This window comes from Geotrypetes seraphini, chromosome 13 (genome assembly GCF_902459505.1).
Source record: "Geotrypetes seraphini chromosome 13, aGeoSer1.1, whole genome shotgun sequence".
NCBI lineage: Eukaryota > Metazoa > Chordata > Amphibia > Gymnophiona > Dermophiidae > Geotrypetes > Geotrypetes seraphini.
This window is the reverse complement of record NC_047096.1, coordinates 69,319,583-69,343,282: the sequence shown is the minus strand read 5'-3', so window position 1 is coordinate 69,343,282 and position 23,700 is coordinate 69,319,583. Positions and strand designations below refer to the sequence as shown.

The 23,700-nt window shown below is 44.5% G+C and overlaps 1 protein-coding gene across 2 annotated transcripts in view; it reads right to left on the bottom strand.

The window, feature by feature from the left end:
- LOC117347894 (cytochrome b561) overlaps positions 1-23,700 on the bottom strand; it is a 34,200-nt gene that overhangs the window by 5,960 nt on the left and 4,540 nt on the right. Inside the window, exon 2 of one of the 2 annotated variants that reach the window (XM_033919385.1) lies at positions 15,373-15,618. In XM_033919385.1, the coding sequence (XP_033775276.1) occupies positions 15,373-15,604 (232 nt within the window). In that variant the 5' untranslated portion in view covers positions 15,605-15,618. The remainder of the gene's footprint in view (positions 1-15,372; positions 15,619-23,700) is intronic. The other variant, XM_033919386.1, reaches the window with a different exon arrangement.

Sequence of the window (23,700 nt, the reverse complement as noted above, 5' to 3'; positions counted from 1 at the left end):
TTTTAAAAAAACACAAAGCACACTGTACGCAGAGATAATGTTAAATTATCATTTATATTCCGCTGGTTTTCAAAGAAGTCAAGGCAGATGACTTTATGCAATGTCACCTCAGTAACAACTATACAAAAATAGACAAATATACCCCCTCCCTTTTTACTAAACCACGATAACAAGTTTTTAGCGCAGGGAGCTGCGCTGAATGCCCTGTGCTGCTCTCGATACTCATAGGCTCCCTGCGCTAAAAACCGCTATTGCGGTTTAGTAAAAGGGGGCCATAGTGCAAAATATAGACAGCAGATATAAATTCTCAAAACGGACACATTTTGATCACTAAATTGAAAATAAAATCATGCTTCCTACCTTTGTTGTCTGGTGATTTAATTAGTGTCTGGTTGGACTTCTTCTGACTGTGCATCCAACATTTTTTTTCTTTCTGCCTTCTGCATACTTCCTCTCCTCCAAAACGCATTCCCTTCCCCAACCGTAAGTCCTCCATGAGTCCAACTTTTCATCCTCTCTCCTCCACCCCTATTGGCAACATGTCTACTCTCTCTCTCCCTCCTCTGTTATGATCTTGCATCTCTCTGTTCTTCCTCAGGTCTTTCCCTTTCTCTTCTGTCTGCACCTCCCATAGTCCAGTGCCTCCTGTCTTTCCCCTTTGGTCCAGGCCACTCTCTTTCTCTCTTTATTCTGCTTACAACCCCCCCTCCCCCAATGTCCAGCATTTGTTCTCCTTTCTTCTAGGTCTTTCTTTGCCTCCAACTCCTTCCTTCCTCCCTCTCTGGTCCAGAATCTTTCCACCTTTCAGCAGTCTCTTTCTCTCTCTTCCCTCTATACACCCCCCAAGTCCATCATCTGCCCCCCTCTCTTCTGCCTCCCCTTTGTTTCAGGTTTCTCTCTATATATATCTTCCTTTTGCTAACATTTTGAGTCCTCCCACCTTTGTTCCAGGTCTTTCCGTCTGTCTGTCTCTCTCTCTCTTTATCTTTCTCCTCCCCAGGGCCTGGCATCTCTCTCTCTCCTCGGTTCAGGGTGTTTCCCCTCTCTACCCCCCTCTAGTCCACCATCTGCCTTGTCTTCTGATTCAAGTCTGCTTCCCCCCCTTTACTTTACTGTCTTCCCCCTCCCAAGATAAATACCCAATACGGTGTGGGAAGCAGGTATATACTATTACGTGAGTAAAAATAGATGTGAAATGGTAATATACAGGATGAGGAAGTGTAGGGAAAAAAAAAAAAAAAGTAGAGGCTGTCGGAGAATCCACAGAGGAAACATGCCATCCCTGGTAAAATTAATCAAAGTGGATGAACCCTCTTGTCTTTTTTAGCTGCATTATACAACCCATGCATCACTCCTTGCATGAGAACTTGAGCAACATTCCAGCAGAAAGTCAGATTAAAGACTAACAAAGATGATAAATACATGGTCCAGACCAATTTTCAAGCTATGAGCAGGAAAAAACAGGAAGGTAGCTGAGTGATAGAGGAGACAGAAAGATAAGCAAGCCAGCACTGAAGGAAGTCAGACGTGAGGCGATAAGGACTATGTTTACTGCTATTTTGTTTTGATCTACATATCATCATTTGATGAGGAAGGTTTGAAAGTTCCTAGTCCCTGCCCCTGGCCCTCAGATCCAGTGTGTTTATGGCAAACCCACCATGGCCCTCGCGACAGACGGGGCCTTACCTCCGCTGCTTCCCACACCCAGAGAGAGAGAGGTCATCTTTTGCGCTGTGGTCGCCACTTGTCAAGGACCAACCTTTAAAAGATAATTATAGCAGCCTGCGTTCCTGCCCCTTCTCTGACATCATGGGCGGGTCCAAGGCAGAGGCTCTGGCAGAAATCCATTTACAAAGTATGTATTCTTCCCAATTAATATTTCCAAATTAATAAAGTGTCTTTACTTATTTGTAAATGGGTCTCTACCAGATCCTTTTAATTCAGTAGCATAATTAAATGAAATAACTATTTCTGAAGTTTATATGGATGGGCAGGACCGAGGGGATTCCTCGCACGGACGGGTGGGATTTCTGTCCCCGCGCAACTCTCTATTAGGAGCCTGATGCTTAACATGGTACCAAATGAGAAACATGCTGCGAGCTTATAAAGGAGCTGAATGTCATCACTGCTAGATCCTAAATAAATTATATTACAATTTGGAGTAATATAAAAGATTGAACCATGAGAGCGAATGTTGATTCCTCAAAATATTACATACATACATCGCAGCAAATTGATAAAAATCCGATTGTGGATATCCAAAAGTTTGGAAAGAAAGAGGTGCTGTTACTGTTGGGAGATTTCAACCTGCCGGATGCGGACTGGAATGTTCTGTCTGCAGAATCGGAAAGAAGTAGGGAGATGGTGGAACCCATGATATTGGATCTGCTCCTCACAAATGGAGACAGTATATCTAATGTATGAGTGGATGCTCACCTGATTAGAATAGGAGATTAAAGAGGCCCATGATTAAAGTGTTTGTTGGGGTTGTCTTTTTCCTCACTAAAAAGTCAATAAAAACGAAGAAGGATGAAATATACAAGTAAGCCGTTGCACTCTTTGGATACCGAAATGCAAGGGACCTGGAGAGAGGAAGAAGCGATATGGATTGCTCTGAAAAGAGAAGATGGAACTTCTATCTATGTGGGTGTAGTCTACAGACCTCCGACTCAATCGCAGTAAATTGATAAGGATCTGATTGTGGATATCCAAAAGTTTGGAAGGAAAGAGGAGGTTCTGCTGTTGGGAGATTTCAACCTGCCGGATGTGGACTGGAATGTTCCGTCTGCAGAATCGGAAAGAAGTAGGGAGATGGTGGATGCCTTTCAAGAGGCTCTGCTCAGACAAAGCGAAAAAGCGATATTGGATCTGGTCCTCACAAATGGAGAAAGTATCTCTAATGTTCGAGTGGATGCTCACCTGGGAAGTAGCGATCATCAAACGGTTTAGTTTGATATAACGGCTAAAGTGGAGAGCGGCCGCACGAGGAGCGTAGGGAGAGGGGAGACATGATTGAGACATTTAAGTACATCACGGGACGGGTAGAGGTGGAAGATGATATCTTTCTTCTCAGGGGACCCTCGACCACAAGAGGACATCCGCTCAAGCTCAGGGGAGGGAAGTTTCGTGGAGACACCAGGAAATACTTCTTCACGGAAAGAGTGATTGAGCATTGGAACGAGCTTCCAGTGCAGGTGGTCGAGGCACGCAGCATCTCAGACTTCAAGAACAAATGGGATACCTATGTGGGATCCCTACGAGGTCATGCCAAGGGTTAGGGTCACTAGGACTGAATGAGCGGGTCAGTAGAGTGACAGTATAATTACAATTATTCTTTAGGGGGTCAGTAGATTTAAGAGGGTGGGTAAATAGTGTGGGCAGACTTGATGGGCTATGGCCCTTATCTGCCGTCATCTTTCTATGTTTCTACTTAAAAGTCCTAGATTTCAAACGTACGGACTTTAATGCTATGGGAGAGTACATGAAGAAAGAGCTGTTAGGATGGGAGGACATAAGAGAAGTGGAAAGACAGTGGTCTAAGCTGAAAGGAGCGATAAAAATGGCTACGGACCTTTATGTGAAGAAGATCAATAAAAACAAGAGAAAAAGGAAGCCGATATGGTTCTCCAACCTAGTGGCTGAGAAAATAAAGGCGAAAGAGTTGGCGTTCGTGAAATATAAAAAAACCCAAGAAGAGGAGAGCAGAAAGGACTAAAGGGTGAAACTGAAAGAAGCCAAGAAAAATACTTATTTAAGTATTTTCATTCAATCAATCAATACAGTAAACTCAATACAAGATACAACATACAATTTGTAAACTAATTGGAAAAAAAAAAATTAGTGCATCTTACAACTAGTAAAATTAAAAGAATCCCATTCCCTATCATTCCCCCCCCCCCCAGGAGACCTGGTTCCATAACAGTAGAATAATATTTTCATAAGGCTTCTTTTTCTAGTTCAATATAACTCTCCCATATATCGTTAAATTTTGCCCATTGATTGGATAAAAGGGCCGAAAGTCTATATTTTTCACAGAGCCTGACTTCAATTATAGGGAAGATTGTGGAAGCTATGATCAAGGACGGCATTTGCGAGCACATCGAGAGAAATGGCCTACTGAGAACAAGCCAGCACGGATTCTGTAAGGGAAGGTCGTGCCTAACGAACCTTCTGTACTTCTTTGAGGGAATGTGCACAGATGGATCAAGCACTGGTTGTCGGAAAGACTGCAGAGGGTTGGAGTAAAGGGTCAATATTCTGACTGGCGGGGAGTCACGAGCGGTGTGCCACAGGGATCGGTGCTGGGGCCCTTACTCTTTAACATATTCATCAATAACCTGGAAAAGGATGCAAAGTGTGAGGTTATAAAATTCGCAGACGATACCAAACTGTGCGGCAGAGTTACGACCAGGGAGGAGTGTGAGGACCTACAAAGGGACCTGGATAAGCTGGAAGACTGGGCAGACAAATGGCAAATGCGCTTCAACGTGGACAAATGCAAGGTCATGCATATAGGGAAAAAGAACCCGTTGTTCAGCTACAAATTAGGGGGGGTATTGTTGGGAGACAGCAGACTCGAGAGAGACTTGGGTGTGCTGGTGGATGCATCACTGAAGCCATCTGCACAGTGCACAGCAGCCTCGAAAAAAGCCAACAGGATGCTGGGCATCATAAAGAAGGGCATAGCAACCAGAACACGGGAAGTCATCATGCCATTGTATCGAGCGATGGTGCGTCCACATCTGGAATACTGCGTTCAGTATTGGTCGCCGCACCTCAAGAAGGACATGGTGGTACTTGAGAGAGTCCAAAGGAGAGCAACGAAATTGGTAAGAGGGCTGGAACACTGCTCATACGCCGAGAGGCTGGATAGGCTGGGGCTCTTCTCTCTGGAGAAAAGGAGGCTCAGGGGAGATATGATAGAGACCTTCAAGATCATGAGGGGCATAGAGAAGGTGGATAGGGACAGATTCTTCAGACTGAAGGGGACAGCAAATACAAGGGGGCATTCTGAGAAACTGAAGGGAGACAGGTTCAAAACAAATGCAAGGAAGTTTTTTTTCACCCAGAGGGTCGTGGACACTTGGAATGCACTACCGGAGGAAGTGATCAGGCAGAATACGGTACAAGGATTCAAACAGGGATTGGATGGATTCCTGAGGGATAAAGGGATCGTGGGATACTGAGGGAGGAGCTGGGTAATAACACAAGTATAGGAAGTAAATCAGGTAATGAGTATAAACTAACCTGGTCGTGCATGTGCAAGACCGGAGGGCTAGGACTTCGATAGGAAGGCAGGACTTAAATGGGAAACCAAGGTGGCAAGGGAGCCCCTTCTGATGATTCAGACAGGTCTTGACCTGTTTTGGGCCGCCGCGGGAGCGGACTGCTGGGCGAGATGGACCTGTGGTCTGACCCGGCGGAGGCACTGCTTATGTTCTTATGTTCTTATTATCTCATATCTCTTAGGGTAGGTACATTTGACATACGCCATTGTTGAGCAAAGGTCAGCCTAGCAGCCATAAATGCTAAGTCCAAAAGTTTAGATTGAGAAGATGTAAAACCTTCTATCCTTATTCCCAACAATGCTCTTTCAGGATTCAGCTTAAGTGGAGTTTGAATTAGTCTGCTCACATATTCAAATACCTGCTTCCAAAACTTCTGGACCCTTTGACATTTCCACCACATATGATAAAATGTACCTTTCTCACCACAACCTTTCCAACAATTAGTATCACTCTGTTTGCTATATTTACTAATTAAAACCAGGGTGGTATACCAACATACTAAGAGTTTAATAGCATTTTCCACCAAAGTGGCTGCCCTAGCTACCTGAAAAATACAATTAACCCCAAACTCATCTATGAACCAATCCTTCCCCAAGTCTTTTTCCCAAGCTTTCATGTATGATGTTTTAGTTGCTTTATCTTCATTTATAATCTTAAATATCCTTTCTCTACTGGTTTTCCTAAGCCTTTTTCAAATTCAGATCTCTTTAAATTTCCATTCCTCTTTGCCTTATATGTCATTATATAATTTTTTATCTGTAAACAAGGGAAAAGATCTTTCGTTTTAGTTGATATTGGTCTTGTAACTCTGTAAAATTTTTGACCTCCCCTTCTTCAACTAATTGGCCAAAACATACTAACCCTTTTAGCTCCCACTTTTTAAAGATTCCACCCTCCCTTCCTGGCATAAAATCCTGTGTGTATAATATAGGTGTAAAAAGGATACCTTTTTTCCCATCTGAAAGCTTTTTCCTAACACTTTTCCAGATTTTCAGAGAGCATTTACTAAAGGGATTATTTGTATTTATTGAATCTTTTTCTCCCACCCATGGTAGGTATTTCAAATCTCTTATACCTTTTCTCTCTTCTAACATTGCTTGTTCTATTTTAACCCAAAGCTTTTGCTCTCAACTGTGCTGCTTTATAATAATTTTCCGACCCTTGGACACTTCCCTCTCCATATAAATCTGAGTATCATATTAATCCATTTTTGAAAATACTGTTTTGGGATTTCTATCTGTAGAACTAGGAAAAAGTAAAGAAACTTAGGGAGAATCATCATCTTTACCATTTTCATATGTCCTAGCCAAGAGATGAACAATTTATTCCACCTATCTAAATCTTTCTGGATGTCCTTTACTAATGGTATATAATTTTGCTGGAACAAAAAAGTGTCCAATCTACTCTCAAAGTTATTCCCAAATAATGTATAGGGTCCTTCATCCACTTCAGGGGTACTGATTTTTGTAATTCTGTGATCCTCTGTTGATGCTGAAAAAATCATCACTTCCATCTTATTTAAATTAGCTTTAAAGCCTGATAGTTGGCCATATTCACTCATAATATCTTTAAAAATAGTTAAAGTCTTCTCCGATGCTTCAACAATATATCATCTGCAAACAAAGACAACTTTTGCTTTTTACCCGCCAGACTCTGGCCTTTTACCTGTTGAGATTGTCTAATTTCTGTGCTAAGGGCTCAATAATTAATGCAAAAATCAAGGGGGATAACGGGCACCCCTGCCTTGTCCCTCTTTGGAGTTCAAATGTAGTGGAATAAATTCCATTTATTTTAACACATGCTAGCGGGCTGTTATATAGTGTAAATATCCAATCCCTATACCTTTTCCCAAAGCCCATATGTCCTAAGACAGCATCCATGAACCTCCATTCAACTCGGTTGAAGGCTTTTTCAGCATTGACTGAGACTGCCACCCATCCTGTTCTTTCCCTTTTAGCCCTCTATACCAATTCCAACAGATGCTTGTCTCCCAGTGATAAAGCCAACCTGGTCTGGATGGATAAGTGATGGCATATATGATGACAATCTATTGGCAAGAACTCTGGCAATAACTTTTGTATCTATTCCTAACAATGAAATGGGTCTGTAGCTAGCACAGTATGTATTATCTTTTCCTGTTTTAGGAATTATTGTGATTCCCGCCAATCTCATGAAATATGATAATTGTTCTCTATCTTTTAAATTATTGAATAGTCTTGTTAGAAGAGGAGTTACATAAGATATAAATTTTTTATAACACAATCCTGTAAATCCATCCATTCCTGGAGACTTGCCCAATTTAATTTGATTTATTACTCCTCGAATCTCATCTTCAGGTATCTTCATCCAATCTTTGGGCCTCTAAATCTTGGAGCTTGTTTAATTCTAAATGACAGATATTGTATCAGGGATTCCTCCTATCCCTGATATTCTGATGTATATAGATTTTTATAGAAATCCACAAACCTATCGTGAATCTCCTTATCTTTTAACAGATCACCATGTTCAGATCGTATGCCTATAATATTACTTTGTTGATGTTAAATTTTAATGCGATGTGCTAATAATTTCCCTGCACTATTCCCAGATTCATAATGTTTCATAAGGCAATCTATATTAAATTGGATGGTTTCATCTTCCATTTTCCCTAAAGTCATACGAATCTCTTTTATTTGGGTCCTAATCTGTTCGCCACCAATTCCCTTTTAATGTTGTGTTGCTAATCCCATCAATTTTTCTCTTAATCTTTTTTCCTCCTTTAACCGAATCTTCTTCTTATAAAAGGCTATAGCAATCAACTCTCCCCTTAGAACAATTTTTAAGGATTCCCAAATCGTGATGGGTGAATAATGATCTATACTATTGTTATCTAAAAAATTTCTGATAGATTGTTCTATTTTCTGGACTATTTTAGGGTCTTTTAATAGGGTATTGTTCAGTTTCCAATACCTCCCCTCTTCGGAACTTGAGCTCTCTCCAAGTTTTCTGCAAGCATCTGAAAACCTGGCTTTTCTCAAAAATGTAAGTCTCCCTCCAAATTAGGAATCAAGGAAACTCTTATCTTGGCATCCTAAGTCCTCTAAATTTTCTTCTCACTTCTACCTCTAACCCTCTGTTGTAGTTCCTTCCTATTTCTTCTCTGTAAACCGCGCCGAGCTCTATGAACGTGGAGATGATGCGGTATACAAACCTAAGGATTAGATTAGATTAGATTTTATATCTCGTGTCCCTATTTTATATCTCGTGTCCCCAAGTTCTATCTATCCATAATGGGGCATGGTCTGCCCAGCTAGTTTCCTCTATTTTTGCATCTATTAACCTACCTCCTAGGGATTTATCTACCAAAATCATATCAATACAGAAATACACTTTATGTGGGGAAGAATAATAAGTATAATCTCTTCCTAACATATGTAAATTCCTCCATCCATCCAATAAATTTAATACTTCCAAAAATCTTTTTAAATTGTTTCCTATCTCTTTTTATTCTATCGCTTTTAGTACTTGTAGTGTCCCAATGAGGGTCCAGAACGAGATTAAAGTCCCCTCCTGCTAAGAATAGCCCTTCCTGGTTTGTTTTTTTTAAATTATACTTAGAAGATCTTCAAAAAATTTCCCTTGATTGATATTAGGTGAATAGAGGTTCACCAAGGTCGCCTTTATCCCATTCAGTTCACCCACCCAAATGATCCATCTACCTGGATCATCTCTCCATTCCTCTTTCGTCGTAACTTTCAATTTTTTTTCAGATAGTATTTCCACCCCCGTTTTCTTTTTCTCCTTTATATTAGAAGCCCATATTCTCTCCGGATAATCTTTAAAATGGACCATCTTTTTGCTTAATTTTTGTAAATGCGTTTCTTGTACAAAGCATATATCAAGTTTCAACCTCCTCAACTCCTTCAGGAGCAACTAGCGTTTGAGGTATATTAAGTCCATTCACATTTAGACTTCCTAATCTTATTCTTTCACACTTTCCTAAATTTACAGATCTTAAAGTCTTTTCCCCAGGTCACCTTATCTCCCCTAGTAAGCACCTTACCCATAGTACCCCTTCCCCATCCAATCATTCCTAAAAGCAAAACTAATTTGCCCTGTATCTCTTGCTCCCCCCTCCCCCTTACCCCTCCAGTTCTCTCTCATCTTCTGTCCCTGGGTCTAGAGCCAGACACCAGTCGATAAGACCAGGTGCCAGGTCTGATTCCAGACATCAGAGTCGAAGAAAGTTCACTTAAACCCGGTTCTCCATCATTTTCTTAAGACCTACCCCTTTAAAACATCTTATCTTTATTTTATCAAAAAATTATTAAATAAAAATATTAGTATTTAGCAATTATTCTCATTGTCTTTGTAATCTCTTTTTTTTTTGTTCTGCTCTATGCCATCTCTGATTTGGCGGTTCCAGATAGTTGGAGGTTGCGATGGTTCCTTTTGTTTTTTTCCTCCTTCGGTGGTCCAAAGTTTGGCCTGTAGAAGTAACTGTTGGGCTTCTAGGGCTGACCCAACTTTGTGTAACTTGCCTTGTAACATAAAAGAAATCCCAAATGGATAGTGCCATTTGTAACAGATATTGTTCTGTTGCAGGCATCTAGTTACTTCACGACAGTCTTATCTCCATTTTAAGGTTGATGGAGAGATATCCGCAGACAGTTCCACTTTTATGTTGTTCCACATCAAATGACCAATGTTCCGAGCTGCTTGCAGAACTCTCTCCTTCTGTGGATATCTTAGGAAACATACTATTATGTCCCTTGGTCTCTCTGATTTGCGTGGACCCAGAGCTCGATGTATCTGTTCAAATTCCATAACTGGAAGCTCTGCATCTGGGTTTTCTGCTTGTAGGAGCTTATGGCATATGGCTTGTATGAGGGCTGATGGTTCTTTAAGGTCTTCCGATTCAGGGATTCCCCAAAATCTTAAGTTATTTCGCTTTGACCTATTTTCTCCATCTTCTACTTTAAGAAGCAGTTCTTCTACTGATAGGTCTATTTGTTTACAATGTTGTTTGATTTCGGTTATCTCCTGATCATGCGTAATAACCCTCTCCTCAAATTCTTGAAGGCTCTGAGCCATATCATCCATTTTTTTATGAAGGCCATCAATGTTTATTTTAATGTCTGAAGTGAAGACTGCTAAATAAAGCTTCATATCGGCCATCCATTGTTGTAAGTCTCCCTTGCTGGCCAGCGTCATATCTGCTGGGGGAGATTCAAATGGCTCTAAGATTTCTTTTCCAAGCGTAGTTGCTTCCTCTTCTTCCTGTGTTGGATTTCGTTCCGGTGTTAGCACCTCTGTTGTATCTTCTGGTCGGTAAGCAAACATCTTTAAATCAAGCCTGTTAGTTTTTTGTTTTTTTTTATTAGCCATAGTCCCCACACCTCCTTTTTTTTTTCCAGTGAAATACTTCTTAGAATTAAATATATATATACAGTCTTAAAAACACTTTAAAGACATTTAAATGGTCTAACCCAGCGATGGCGAACCTATGGCACGTGTGCCAACTGTGGCACGCGAAGGCCTTGCAGCTGGCACGCGCAGGGCCGCCATCAGGGCAGTACTACCAGGGGGTGCACAGGAGAGAGAGCTGAACGGGGATGATGGGAGACCCGCAGGGTTAAATATAACTCGAGCCGCGAGGCTCGTCTTCTACTCCGACTGCCCTGCCGCTCACACAGCCGATCAGAAATCTTCCCCGACGTCAGCGCTGACGTCGGAGGGAGGGCTTAAGCAAAGCTATGGTCGGCTATGTGTGCGCGGCGGGACAGGCAGGAAATAGAAGACAAGCGTACGCGGCTCGAGCTACATTTTGCTGAGAAAGTTGCTAAGATGGGCTGGGAGACAAACGGGGAACACAAAAGAAGGAGGGAGTGCGTTTTGGACACAAGGCATGAACTTGGGAGAAAGGAAGGGAGGGAAAGAGATGCTGAGGTGGGGCAGGGAATGGGTTTTTGGACACAGAAAGCATGAACTTTGGAGAGAGGAAAGGAGGGAAAGAGATGCTGAGGTGGGGGAGGGAATGGGTTTTTGGACACAGAAGGCATGAACTTGGGAGAGAGGAAGGGAGGGAAAGAGATGCTGAGGTGGGGGAGGGAATGGGTTTTTGGACACAGAAGGCAAGAACTTGGGAGAGAGGAAGGGAGGGAAAGAGATGCTGAGGTGGGGGAGGGAATGGGTTTTTGGACACAGAAAGCATGAACTTGGGAGAGAGGAAAGGAGGGAAAGAGATGCTGAGGTGGGGGAGGGAATGGGTTTTTGGACACAGAAGGCATGAACTTGGGAGAGAGGAAGGGAGGGAAAGAGATGCTGAGGTGGGGGATGGAATGGGTTTTTGGACACAGAAAGCATGAACTTGGGAGAGAGGAAAGGAGGGAAAGAGATGCTGAGGTGGGAGAGGGAATGGGTTTTTGCACACAGAAGGCATGGACTTGGGAGAGAGGAAGGGAGGGAAAGAGATGCTGAGGTGGGGGAGGGAATGGGTTTTTGGACACAGAAGGCATGAACTTGGGAGAGAGGAAGGGAGGGAAAGAGATGCTGAGGTGGGGGAGGGAATGGGTTTTTTGGACACAGAAAGCATGGACTTGGGAGAGAGGAAGGGAGGGAAAGAGATGCTGAGGTGGGGGAGGGAATGGGTTTTTGGACACAGAAGGCATAGACTTGGGAGAGAGGAAAGGAGGGAAATAGATGCTGAGGTGGGGGAGGGAATGGGTTTTTGGACACAAGGCATGAACTTGGGAGAGAGGAAGGGAGGGAAAGAGATGCTGAGGTGGGGGAGGGAATGGGTTTTTGGACACAAGGCATGGACTTGGGAGAGAGGAAGGGAGGGAAATAGATGCTGAGGTGGGGGAGGGAATGTGTTTTTGGACACAGAAGGCATGGACTTTTGAGAGAGGAAGGGAGGGAAATAGATGCTGAGGTGGGGGAGGGAATGTGTTTTTGGACACAGAAGGCATGGACTTTTGAGAGAGGAAGGGAGGGAAAGAGATGCTGAGGTGGGAGAGGGAATGTGTTTTTGGACACAGAAGGCAAGGACTTGGGAGAGAGGAAGGGAGGGAAAGAAATGGTTGTGCACACGGGGAATAGAAGAAAGGAGAATTTTTGGTCATAGGGAGGGAGTGAGGTACAGACAGTGGCATACCAAGGTGGGGGTGGGGGCAGTCTGCCCCAGTTTTACGCCCCAAGGGGGTGCACAGCTGGCCACCCTCCAGTGTTCTCCCTAGGCTGGCAAACTGCGTCTCTTTAGCCACTTGAGTGCCACCACCGCCATTGGGAGCAGGCCGGTGCCAAGTTCTCCCTGCTTTTCCCTGTGGGGTCGACCAACTCTCGCCACCCGCGTCAATTCTGATGTCGGAGAGGACGTTCTGGGCCAGCCAATCGCTGCCTGGCTGGCCCAGAATGTCCTCTCCGAAGTTAGAATTGACGTCGAGTGGCGAGAGTTGGTCGGCCCCATGGGGAAGAGAAGCAGGGAGAACTCGGCGCCGGCCTTTTCCCGATAGCGGCAGTGGCAGCATATTCCCCAGTGGCAGTGGCAGCATTTTCCCAATGGTGGTGGCATAGGGGAGGGCAAGGAGAAAGAAAGAAAGGGGGGGACAGGGAGCCAAAAAAAAAAAAAAAAGAAAGAGGGCTGGATGAAACAAAGAAAAATGGGGCACGGAGAGAGAGAGAAAGACAGACATACAGAATGAAAGGGGGTATGGAGAGAGAGAAAAAGAAAGAAGGGGGCAAGGTGAAACAAAGAAAAAGTTTGGGGAGGGAATGAGGTCTGGAGGAGAGAAAGCATACAGGAGGCTGAAAAAAGGGAAGAAATATTGGATGCACATTCAGAAGAATAAAGTGCAACCAGAGACTGATGAAATTACCAAAGGTAGGAAAATGATTTTATTTTCAATTTAGTGATCAAAATGTATCCGTTTTGAGAATTTATATATGCTGTCTATATTTTGGACTATGGCCTCCTTTTACTAAACCGCAATAGTGTTTTTTAGCGCAGAGAGCCTATGAGCTTCAAGAGCAGCATGGGGCATTCAGCGCAGGTCCCTGCGCTAAAAACCGCTATCGCGGTTTAGTAAAAAGGGAGGGGGAATATTTGTCTATTTTTGTGTAGTTGTTACTGAGGTGACATTGCATAAAGTCATCTGCCTTGACCTCTTTGAAAACCCGCGGAATATAAATGATAATTAACATTTTCTCTGCGTACAGCGTGCTTTGTGTTTTTAAAATTTTATTGTTGGTAGATCATTTTGACTTGGCCACAAAGGTAAGGGGGAGGGAGGGGAGCTGCTGAAAGAGTCTACCTTGACGTGGTTGCAGGCTTACAAATCTTTTGGTCAAAGAGTGCGGCGAAGGAGAAAAGTATGTGTGTATTCGGCCCATGAATGAAATCATTAAAACATTATAAATTGCCAATAAATTGAAATGAAAACCAAAGGATTGTGAATCAAATTGATTCTCTGACAATACAAAGATTCCAACCTTTAAAAATGATGTTACATAGTTCAGGCAACTTTATAAAGAGTTTTTAGATACTAAAATCTTGTTATTAAGGTTTAATTGACGTGCTGGCACTTTGAGGAAATTCTTTGGTTTTGTGCGGCAGTTTGGGCACTCGGGCTCAAAAAGATTAGCCATCACTGGTCTAACCACTGCCAGAGAGCCTTCAGAGAACTCCACAGGATAGACCTCTATCACAGTCCTTTTTTCAGCTCGGCTTTTTGTTTGTCTATTCGCAAGTCGTTCCTTAATGCTCTGCGGGTCCGGAGCTTAGGCTATGTCTCCTTCTTCAGTCTCCCTTCAGCTTCACTCAGCACCAGCTCTCGGTGCAAGGCAGGCACTTCAAATCAACTTTTTCTATGTTGGAGGTTACCTGCTACCAGGTTGGGAGCTTACTGCCAGCTCTCTCTGCTCCTTACTAGGTCACAGCAGGAACCTCTCCCCTAAAGCTCGACTCTCCTCCAGTAGACTCCAAGAGGTCGGGGGCATGTCTCTGCTTTCACCCTGTAGTCAGTCCTGCTGTTCGTAGGCTTCAGCCACGCCTCCACTCTCCTCCTCCTCCTCCGAAACCGAAGAGACTGTGAGCTGACAGAGCCTGCACCAAAGAGGGCTCGTCGCACTCCGGAGACAGCACCAACCTTCTCTCCACTCCGTTCACACACGTCCCCGTCGCTCGGGGTAGCCAAACCACGCCTCCGCTCCGCTCCGCTTATTGCTCCTGCGACCGATCAATAAGCCCGGGTCAGCGATCTCGCATCGCAGCTCTTCCGAATCAGCGATAGCTCCGCAAGAGGAGCAAGAAGCTCCACTTCAGTCCAGCGCCAACTGGTGTGACTTCAGTTGTTCGTGCTGGAGTAAGTTGCAATTTTTTTTCCTAGAAGTGTGGAGATCGGGTCTGCTCGCACACTACTCTGCTGCCATCTTCGTGTTTGAGATCCCCCAATACATTTACAAGTCCTCGCACTCCCGTGGGGGGGGGGGGGGGATGTGGGGGAACACCACCCTTTAAATTCCCAAATAGCGAAAACGGAAGTTTTCAGTGTACTTGGGGGGCCCCAACCCCCCCCCCCCCAACGGGAACGCGAGGCCTTGTAAATGTAGTGGAGGGTTTCCCCCCACACACCCTCTCACAGCGCTAACAGAAAGCCTTAAAAGCGGCGGAAGCAGCGGCGCACATATGTCCTGTGCGCAAATGTCGGCGTGCCAAAGTCCAGTGCACTTTTGACGGTGTACCACAAAAATGTGACCCCTCCCCCACTCTTAAAGAGTACCAAGACCCTTTACACACACGCACACTGCAATAACAACAATCGCCTCATTTAGGCTCTGTGAAGGTATCCCCACTACTTTTTCAGGGCAGAGGCCCCTCCCAGACACTCCTACACTGCTGAAGTACCCTCCATGCTTCCAGTACCAAGACCCCTTCCCATCCCCTTTACACTATGACTGCACCTCACTCCCACTCTGCAGCTCCCCTGCTATACTAGCACTATCCCAGAGGAAGCAATGCTTTCAAAGGTTGTCCACTCTTACTAGTCGACATATCTCTTTGTAGCTCCTAAGTATAATATTTGTTTCTGATTTGCACATTTCTTACCATCCCCACACAGGAAGACCATGCCGATCACCATGCAGAGTGGATGGAGGTTGAATTGCACTTTTCCTTCCCACGCAAATCCACCGTGGTAGTGAGCCATCCATGCCCCAGTGATGGCTAGAACTGCCAGACCCAAGACTTGCGAGCCTGCCACATACCAGGGGAACCATGCTGGACTAAGTGGCCTCCCAAAAGCATCCTCCATCTGTGAATAGGGAGACAGAGACAGCATTCCAGGAATTCAGCCTGAACACAAATAAAAGTGAAATTTCATTTATTTATAACCTGCAAAACTGATCAAAAATTCACCCACAGGTTAATACAAGTTGGCTTTAGAGCCAACACTAAAAGCATATTGTTTTTTTTTTATTGTAAACAATATTGTTTTAAGAATTGCTATTGTAATCTATTTTGCTTATCATTTGTTGTTATTTGAAAATTCTAATAAAAATTTATTGAACTTTAAAAATAAAAAAATTAATAATAATAATTCACCCACACTCCCTCAAGCTCTGCTTAACAATTTATTGCAGTGAATGTAAGGCTAGATTCACTAAGCAAACCGATCGTGTACTGATCGGTTTGCGAACCCATTGCGGCCCGATTTTCCTCCGATCCGCACATGCAAATGAGGGGAAATGGCATGTAAAGTAGGCAGGCAGCGATTCACTAACAAAAAACAGCAACACCGACAGCACAGTTACTTACCGTAATAGGTGTTATCCAGGGACAGCAGGCAGATATTCTTAACGTATGGGTGACATCACCGACGGAGCCCCGGTACGGACACTTTTAACCAGAAAGTTCTAGTTGACTGCACCGCGCATGCGCGGGTGCCTTCCCGCTCGACGGAGGAGAGCGTGGTCCCCAGTTAAGATAAGCCAGCTAAGAAGCCAACCCGGGGAGGAGGGCGGGTCCTAAGAATATCTGCCTGCTGTCCCTGGATAACACCTGTTACGGTAAGTAACTGTGCTTTATCCCAGGACAAGCAGGCAGCATATTCTTAACGTATGGGTGACCTCCAAGCTAACAGAGGGGGAGGAGGGATGGTTGGCCATTAGGAAAATAAATTTTGTAACACAGATTGGCCGAAGAGTCCATCCCGTCTGGAGAAGGCATCCAGACAGTAGTGAGTAGTGAACGTGTGAACTGAGGACCAGGTGGCAGCCTTGCAGATTTCCTCAATGGGCGTGGAACGGAGGAAAGCCACGGAAGCAGCCATAGCTCTGACTCTGTGGGCCGTGACAGCACCTTCCAGTGAGAGACCGGCCCGAGCATAACAGAAGGCAATGCAGGCAGCAAGCCAGTTAGAAAGCGTCCGTTTAGAGACAGGGCGACCTAAACGGTTAGGGTCGAAAGATAGAAAGAGCTGAGGGGATGAGCGGTGAGCCCTGGTGCGATCAAGATAGTAAGCAAGGGCACGCTTACAGTCCAGCGTATGCAGCACCTGTTCCCCAGGATGAGAGTGGGGTTTGGGAAAAAAGACAGGCAAAACAATGGACTGGTTGAGGTGAAAGTCCGAGACCACCTTGGGAAGGAACTTAGGATGGGTGCGCAGAACCACCTTGTCATGGTGAAAAACAGTGAAAGGTGGGTCGGCAACCAGTGCATGCAGCTCACTAACCCTCCTGGCAGAGGTGATGGCAATGAGGAAAAGCACCTTCTATGTCAGAAATTTGAGTGAAGTAGTGGCAAGAGGCTCAAACGGAGGTTTCATGAGGGCTGACAAAACCACATTCAGGTCCCAGACGACTGGAGGAGGCTTCAGAGGTGGTTTGACATTGAAGAGGCCTCTCATGAACCGGGAAACCAGGGGATGAGCCGTAAGAGGTTTTCCGAAGATAGGCTCATGGAACGCAGTGATGGCACTGAGGTGGACTCTGATGGAGGTAGACTTGAGGCCAGCGTCGGACAGAGAGAGCAAATAGTCCAGTCCAGTTTCCACCGCCAATGAGGTGGGATCGTGGTGATGCAGTAGACACCAAGAGGAGAACCTGGTCCACTTCTGATGGTAACATTGGAGGGTGGCCGGTTTCCTGGAGGCATCCAAAATGCGACGGACAGGCTGAGACGGATTCTGTGGAGAGGTCAGCCCGAGAGAAACCAAGCTGTCAGGTGGAGCGAGGACAGATTGGGATGTAGAAGAGACTGATGCTGCTGCGTAAGTAGAGTAGGAAACACAGGAAGAGGAATGGGCTTCTTGGAGCTGAGCTGGAGCAGGAGAGAGAACCAGTGTTGGCGAGGCCACCGAGGAGCGATGAGAATCATGGTGGCATTGTCTCTGCGGAGTTTGAACAACGTCCGCAACATCAGAGGAAGTGGAGGGAAGGCATAGAGAAACCGACCCGTCCAGTTGAGCAGGAACGCATCCGGGGCCAGACGATGAGGAGAGTAGAGTCTGGAACAGAAAAGGGGCAGTTGATGGTTGTGAGGAGCTGCAAAGAGGTCCACCTGAGGAGTGTCCCACCGATCGAAGATGGAGTGGAGTGTGGTCGGATCCAGAGTCCACTCGTGAGGTTGAAGGATGCGTGCTGAGATTGTCGGCCAGGGAGTTCTGTTCGCCCTGGATGTAGACAGCCTTGAGGAAGAGATTGCGGGCCATGGCCCAGGTCCAGATGCGGATGGCCTCCTGACAGAGGAGGGGAGAACCGGTGCCGCCTTGCTTGTTTATGTAATACATGGCGACTTGGTTGTCTGTGCACAGGAGAAGAACCTGAGGGTAGAGAAGGTGTTGGAAAGCTTTGAGTGCATAGAAACATGGCCCTGAGTTCCAGGAAGTTGATATGATGTTGACGTTCCTGAGGGGTCCAGAGACCCTGTGTGCGAAGTTCTCCCAGGTGGGCTCCCCATGCGTAGGGGGGAGGCATCCGTGGTGATGACCATGGAGTGAGGGGGGTAGATGAAAAAGCAGACCCCTGGAAAGATTGGAGGAGTTCAACCACCATTGAAGAGATCGCTGAAGAGACGATGTCACACAGATGGGATGAGAAAGAAGGCCCGTGGTCTGAGACCATTGGTTGGCTAGAGCCCACTGAGGTGATCTGAGGTGGAGTCGTGCCAGAGGGAGCACATGGACCGTTTGGCCAGTGTTTGACCTTATCAGTATTTGGTATAATCTTGAGATGTGTATTCAGGATATTATAATTAGTTGGACTGCCTGGCAAGATAAGGGTATTTGGTTCACATCTCTGCTTTTAAATGGGTGCGAGTTTAATGCTTTTGAGGATTTAAGGACAAAATTTGGATTAGGAGTTACTCAGTTTTATCATTGGCTGGCGCTTCGACATTGCTTGAAAGGATGCAGGTTTATGATGGTTGGGGGGAGGATTCTGGGTTGCAGGATTTTTGTGAGAGACTACTTGAGCAGTCTAAAAAAGCCTCATCAGTGTACGGAAATTTAATGGAGGTTAACAGGTATAAGGCTCGGGAGCAAATCTGTTAACATGATCTTTGGGGTTCAGTGGAGGTAGAAGAATGGGGGGCTTTTTGAACTAAGGTCTTTAGGCCTACCCCCTCGGCTTCTGTGTCAGAATCTTTATTTATGTGGCTCAACAGGCCCTTTGGATACCTTACAAGGTTTACTCCATAGGTGTCAGAATGGGGGAGGGGAAGGAGGAGATGGTACACATGGATAGATGTGAAGGCATGGAAAAGTAGATTTTGAGAAAAAAAAAGCAGGAAAAAAAATGGAAGAAAGTTGTATGTTAAAAGTTAATGTTAGACAGATGTATGGCAAAAAGTGAAGGAGAGAAAAACAGCAAATGGATAAGGTGGCCCTGAATACACAGTTAAGAGCACAGACAGGACGTGCAGCCAGAGACTGGGAAATGTGGTTTGAAAACCAAAATAACCAGGCAAAAAAGGTAGGGGGAACTGATTTTATTTTCAATTTAGTGATTGTGTTAGTTTTGAGAAATTATATCTGCTGCCTATATTTTGCACTTTTCCAGGAAGAAATGGATTTGTTTTCTATTTCTCTGGAGGTTGCATCTTAGGGTTTTGTTTCTATATATTAGTACTTTTAATTTGTGGTCCTGTATTTGCAAAGGAGTTATCTGTGTTCTGCATGTGTTTCTGGTAGGAATATACAGTGTGCTTTGCATAGTTTAATTTTGTGGTTAACCATTATGTATTGTTAATAAGATTATATTATGTGTATACATGAAAAATGAATGGGGAAAATGGTATTGTTATGGGGTGGGGTCTGGGGCAGAGCATGAGGGGGCCCCCCAAACAAAAAAAGCGTTCCACTGCCTATGGTTTACTCCAGTGGTTCCCAACCCTGTCCTGGAGGAACACCAGGCCAATTGGGTTTTCAGGCTAGCCCTAATGAATATGCATGAAGCAAATTTGCATGCCTATCACTTCCATCATATGCAAATCTCTCTCATGCATATTCATTAGGGCTAGCCTGAAAACCCGATTGGCCTGGTGTTCCTCCAGGGACAGGGTTGGGAACCACTGGTTTACTCTATCTGAATGTGTCTGATAGAAGGCTGTATGTTTGATATGAAAGTGTGAGGAAGCTGCTGGTAAGAAAAGAATCAAAAAAAGGTGTCACTTGTAATTTTCAGAAAGTATGAGGCTTGTTGGATTCATACCGTCTAATTCTTTGGAGTTTTAGCTCTGTTTGTGCCTGGTTCAGTATATGCTGAACTGTACTTATTCTAGACATCATATGTCAATAAAAAGTTTTGCAACAAAAAACCCAGAAAGAGGAGTACTGATAAAGGTATAAGGAGAAAAAGTCTCCCTGACCCAAAAGGAGTGAGGGGGAGAGACAGCCCAACAAGCACACCTAATAAATTATTAAAGTGAATGGGAAGCCCTCAGTCTCACAGCCTACAGTGGGGAACACAGCTTCCTTATCCCTGCCTAGTCCTTTGTTTGGAGGCAGGAAGGGAGTCTGATGTGGGAGTTTTCCTCCTGTTATTCTATTTCCAGCTCAGTTAGAACTAGCGCTGGGATATGGTGCCATAAGCCTTCATTACATTACAAAGCTTTATATATGCCACCATAGCCCTCACTAGTTCCAGGCAGATTACAATAAAACAGATGAACGGAAACAAACCCAGTTAAAACAGGCAATATTGAAAAAGTCAAAAACAAATCAGTTCAAAATTTTGGGCTTGCAGGCAGTATATAAGAAATTCAATAATGAAATATTTTACGAAAACCTCAGTATCATCAGCTCCATAAAAGTGGTAAAGAGAAACCAAATCCATTTAACTCCCCTTAACCAGATGCAGCCCTGGCACTGAGCCACCACACCAACTCAGTCTTATTTCAGTTACGTAAGTGTTTACTACCCAGGTGGACTGGTGGACCAGGAAGGTCTTTATTGAATTACTATAATAATAAATACAATTCTTGCTAAGCGCTCTGCAGCTGTGGGACACAATTAATGAAGACAGGTCACAGTCCATGGGTCCCTGACAGCATCTGCCCCTTAATGGCTAAGTGGATTAAAATAGATGACTGTTTCAATTAGATCTTCTTGCAGATGGCAGGTGGCCTTAGGCTGGGTACAGAGCACATCTCCATGTTCCCCTCTGACGCTCTTCTAGTTATCCTTCCATGCTTGGAAAACAGTGCAGAACAAGAGAGCCCTGCCTGCAGGTACAACAGCCTTTAAACCATTCATATCAGTGGCGTAGTGAGGGACGCTGGTGCCCCTCCACCACCCTCACTCCTTCCCCGATCCCACCTGCCATGAGCACCCCCTTCCCCCGTACCTCTAATTGAAGTTGTTGCTCACGACAGCTGACAACGTAACCCCGTCAGCTCTCCCTTCTGATGTTACTTCCTATGCGCAACACCCGGTATTCACGTCAGCGGGACAGCCGACATGGAGGGGAGGAATGGGAAGAGGTGGGGGGGCGGAGAGGAGGAAGGGTTCTGGCATCCCCTCCAACTTGGCACCTGGGGCGGACCGCCCCCTTCACCTCCCCTTACTGCACTCAAATCATGATTAAAACATGAACACTGAAGGAATACCATAATTTTATAAAGGGACGCCCAAATCTGGCCATTAAAATACAAAATAAATTTCCTTAAGAAATTGCAGGGAAACTTATGATTGAAAACAGAAGGAAGTCAGAAAGTGCTTGTATCAAAAAGTAAACTGACCTCACTTAAAACTTGTCTATGGAGATTGATCAAAAATTTGGAAGTTGCTCAGAGACGTGAAACTCTTCAGTATGGGTACAGAGTTACCTTCCAGTCATTGCAGCTTTTTCAATAATGATCATGCTCCAAGCCAGGGAAATTTAAAGAATATATCACAGTCTTTTAAAACTACTTCAAAAATGATGGCATTCTTTGTTTGTATGTTTCATGAAAGCAAACATCACTTGAAATAGGTGACTTATAATGCTATTACTTAGCTTTATGAAAAGTTTGGGGGTCCCAACGTGGCCCCGTTTCGTTTTTCTTCTTCAGGAGACCCAATTGTAAAAGTACCGAGAGTCCTTTAAAGCTTTAAATAACTATTTTGAATTGGTGATGTAAACAGCTACCAATGTGGGAGGTTTCAACTGCCTGAAGAGTAACTTCCAAATTTTTGATCAATCTCCATAGACAGGTTTTAAGTGAGGTCAGTTTACTTTTTGATCATTAAAATACAAAGGCATGAAGCGCAAATTCTGTAACAGATGGCATCTGGGCAACCAGATTCCACCATAGAACAGAATGAAAGTTGGCGTTTGCGCAATGACTTTAGATGCAGTCACCTACATCATGTAAAAAGCAGGTATAAATATTTGCATGTCATTTACAGCAATGTTCTTAACCACTGGTCCACAGAAATTTCCTGCCGGTCCGCAGGGCCAGCACATGCATCGGGCCCGAGACAGTGTTCTTCAATCTCCGGTCCACAGTGCGATGGATGCAGCGTTGTCTTTGGGTTGGCTCCCTCTTCCTCAGTGCTGCAGTGCACAAAGCCGTGGGCAGTTACCTACTATGCAACGTTGTGGGCAGCACAGCAGCACCTAACGGCGCAACCATGCCCGACACCATGGAACGGGACCTAATTCACTAGAACAATGGTCCAGTACTTGCAACGTGAATTTTAATGCCAAAAAATGTAAGGTAATGCACCTGGTAAAGGTAATCCATGCAGAAACAACCACCCTGAATGGTGAAAACCTAACAAGAACTGCAGCAGAACGGGACTTGGGAGTAATCATCCGGGATGATATGAAAGTTGCCAATCAGGTGGAGAAAGCGTCAGCAAAGGCTAGACAAATGCTAGGATGCATTAGAAGAAGCTTTATCAGCCAAAAGCCTGACGTTATACTGCCGTTGTACAGATCAATGGTGAGACCTCACCTGGAGTACTGTGTTCAGTTTTGGAGGCCACATTATCAAAAGGATGTGAAGAGAATGAAGTCGATTCAGCGAATGGCCACTAGGATGGAATTCACTGCCACATTATATCAGAAATGAAAAAGATCTTACCTCTTTTAAAAAAATTTTGAAAACTTTTTTGTTTCAAGACGCTTTTGATACGTCTTATTTTAGGACCCTCATATTTTGTTACAGAAATTAACTCCCTTCCCTCCCTCTCGTTTTTTCCTTTCTATGTAATTTCCAATATAAAATGAATTTGTAACTTTTCCCCCCTTTCCCTCTTTAATCATGTCTGTCTTTAATCTGACTGCAAAATGTTAGTCGGTTTATTTAATTTGTATGTTGTCTTTTATACCCACCTAACTAGTGGCTTTTTAAATTGTTCATCGCTTAGAAAGTTTGTATAAGCGATTCATCAAATGGTAATAAAACTTGAAAACTTTCAGGACTCAAGGATCTCCCATATGAAGAAACATCTGAACAGGCCTGCACATATTCTCTAGAAGAGTGCAGAGAAAGGGGAGACATGATAGAAACATTCATATACGTCACGGGCCGCATTGAGGTGGAGGAAAAAATCTTTTATCCTATGGGTCCCACGGCGACAAGAGGGCACATGCTAAAGCTCAGGGGGGGAAGATTTCATGGGGGACACCAGGAAATACTTCTTCACCGAAAGGGTAATTGGATCGATGGAATGGTCTTCCACGTCAGGGTAGTTGAGGCCAGTACCACGCTCGACTTCAAGGGACGAAGGGACCGTCTGGTGGGGTCGCTCCAGAGGAATGCTTAAAAAAAATGGATTCTCGAGGAGGGAGGGGTTCTTGAGTGGCAGACTTGTTGGGCCGCAGGCCCTTTTCTGCCATCACACTCTATGTTTATATGGCATAGGGAAGAAGGATAATCACGGCCGAATGAGGCCAGGCGGCCTAGCCGAGACCCGGGTCCCCAGGTTGAAATACAAAGAATTATTTATTT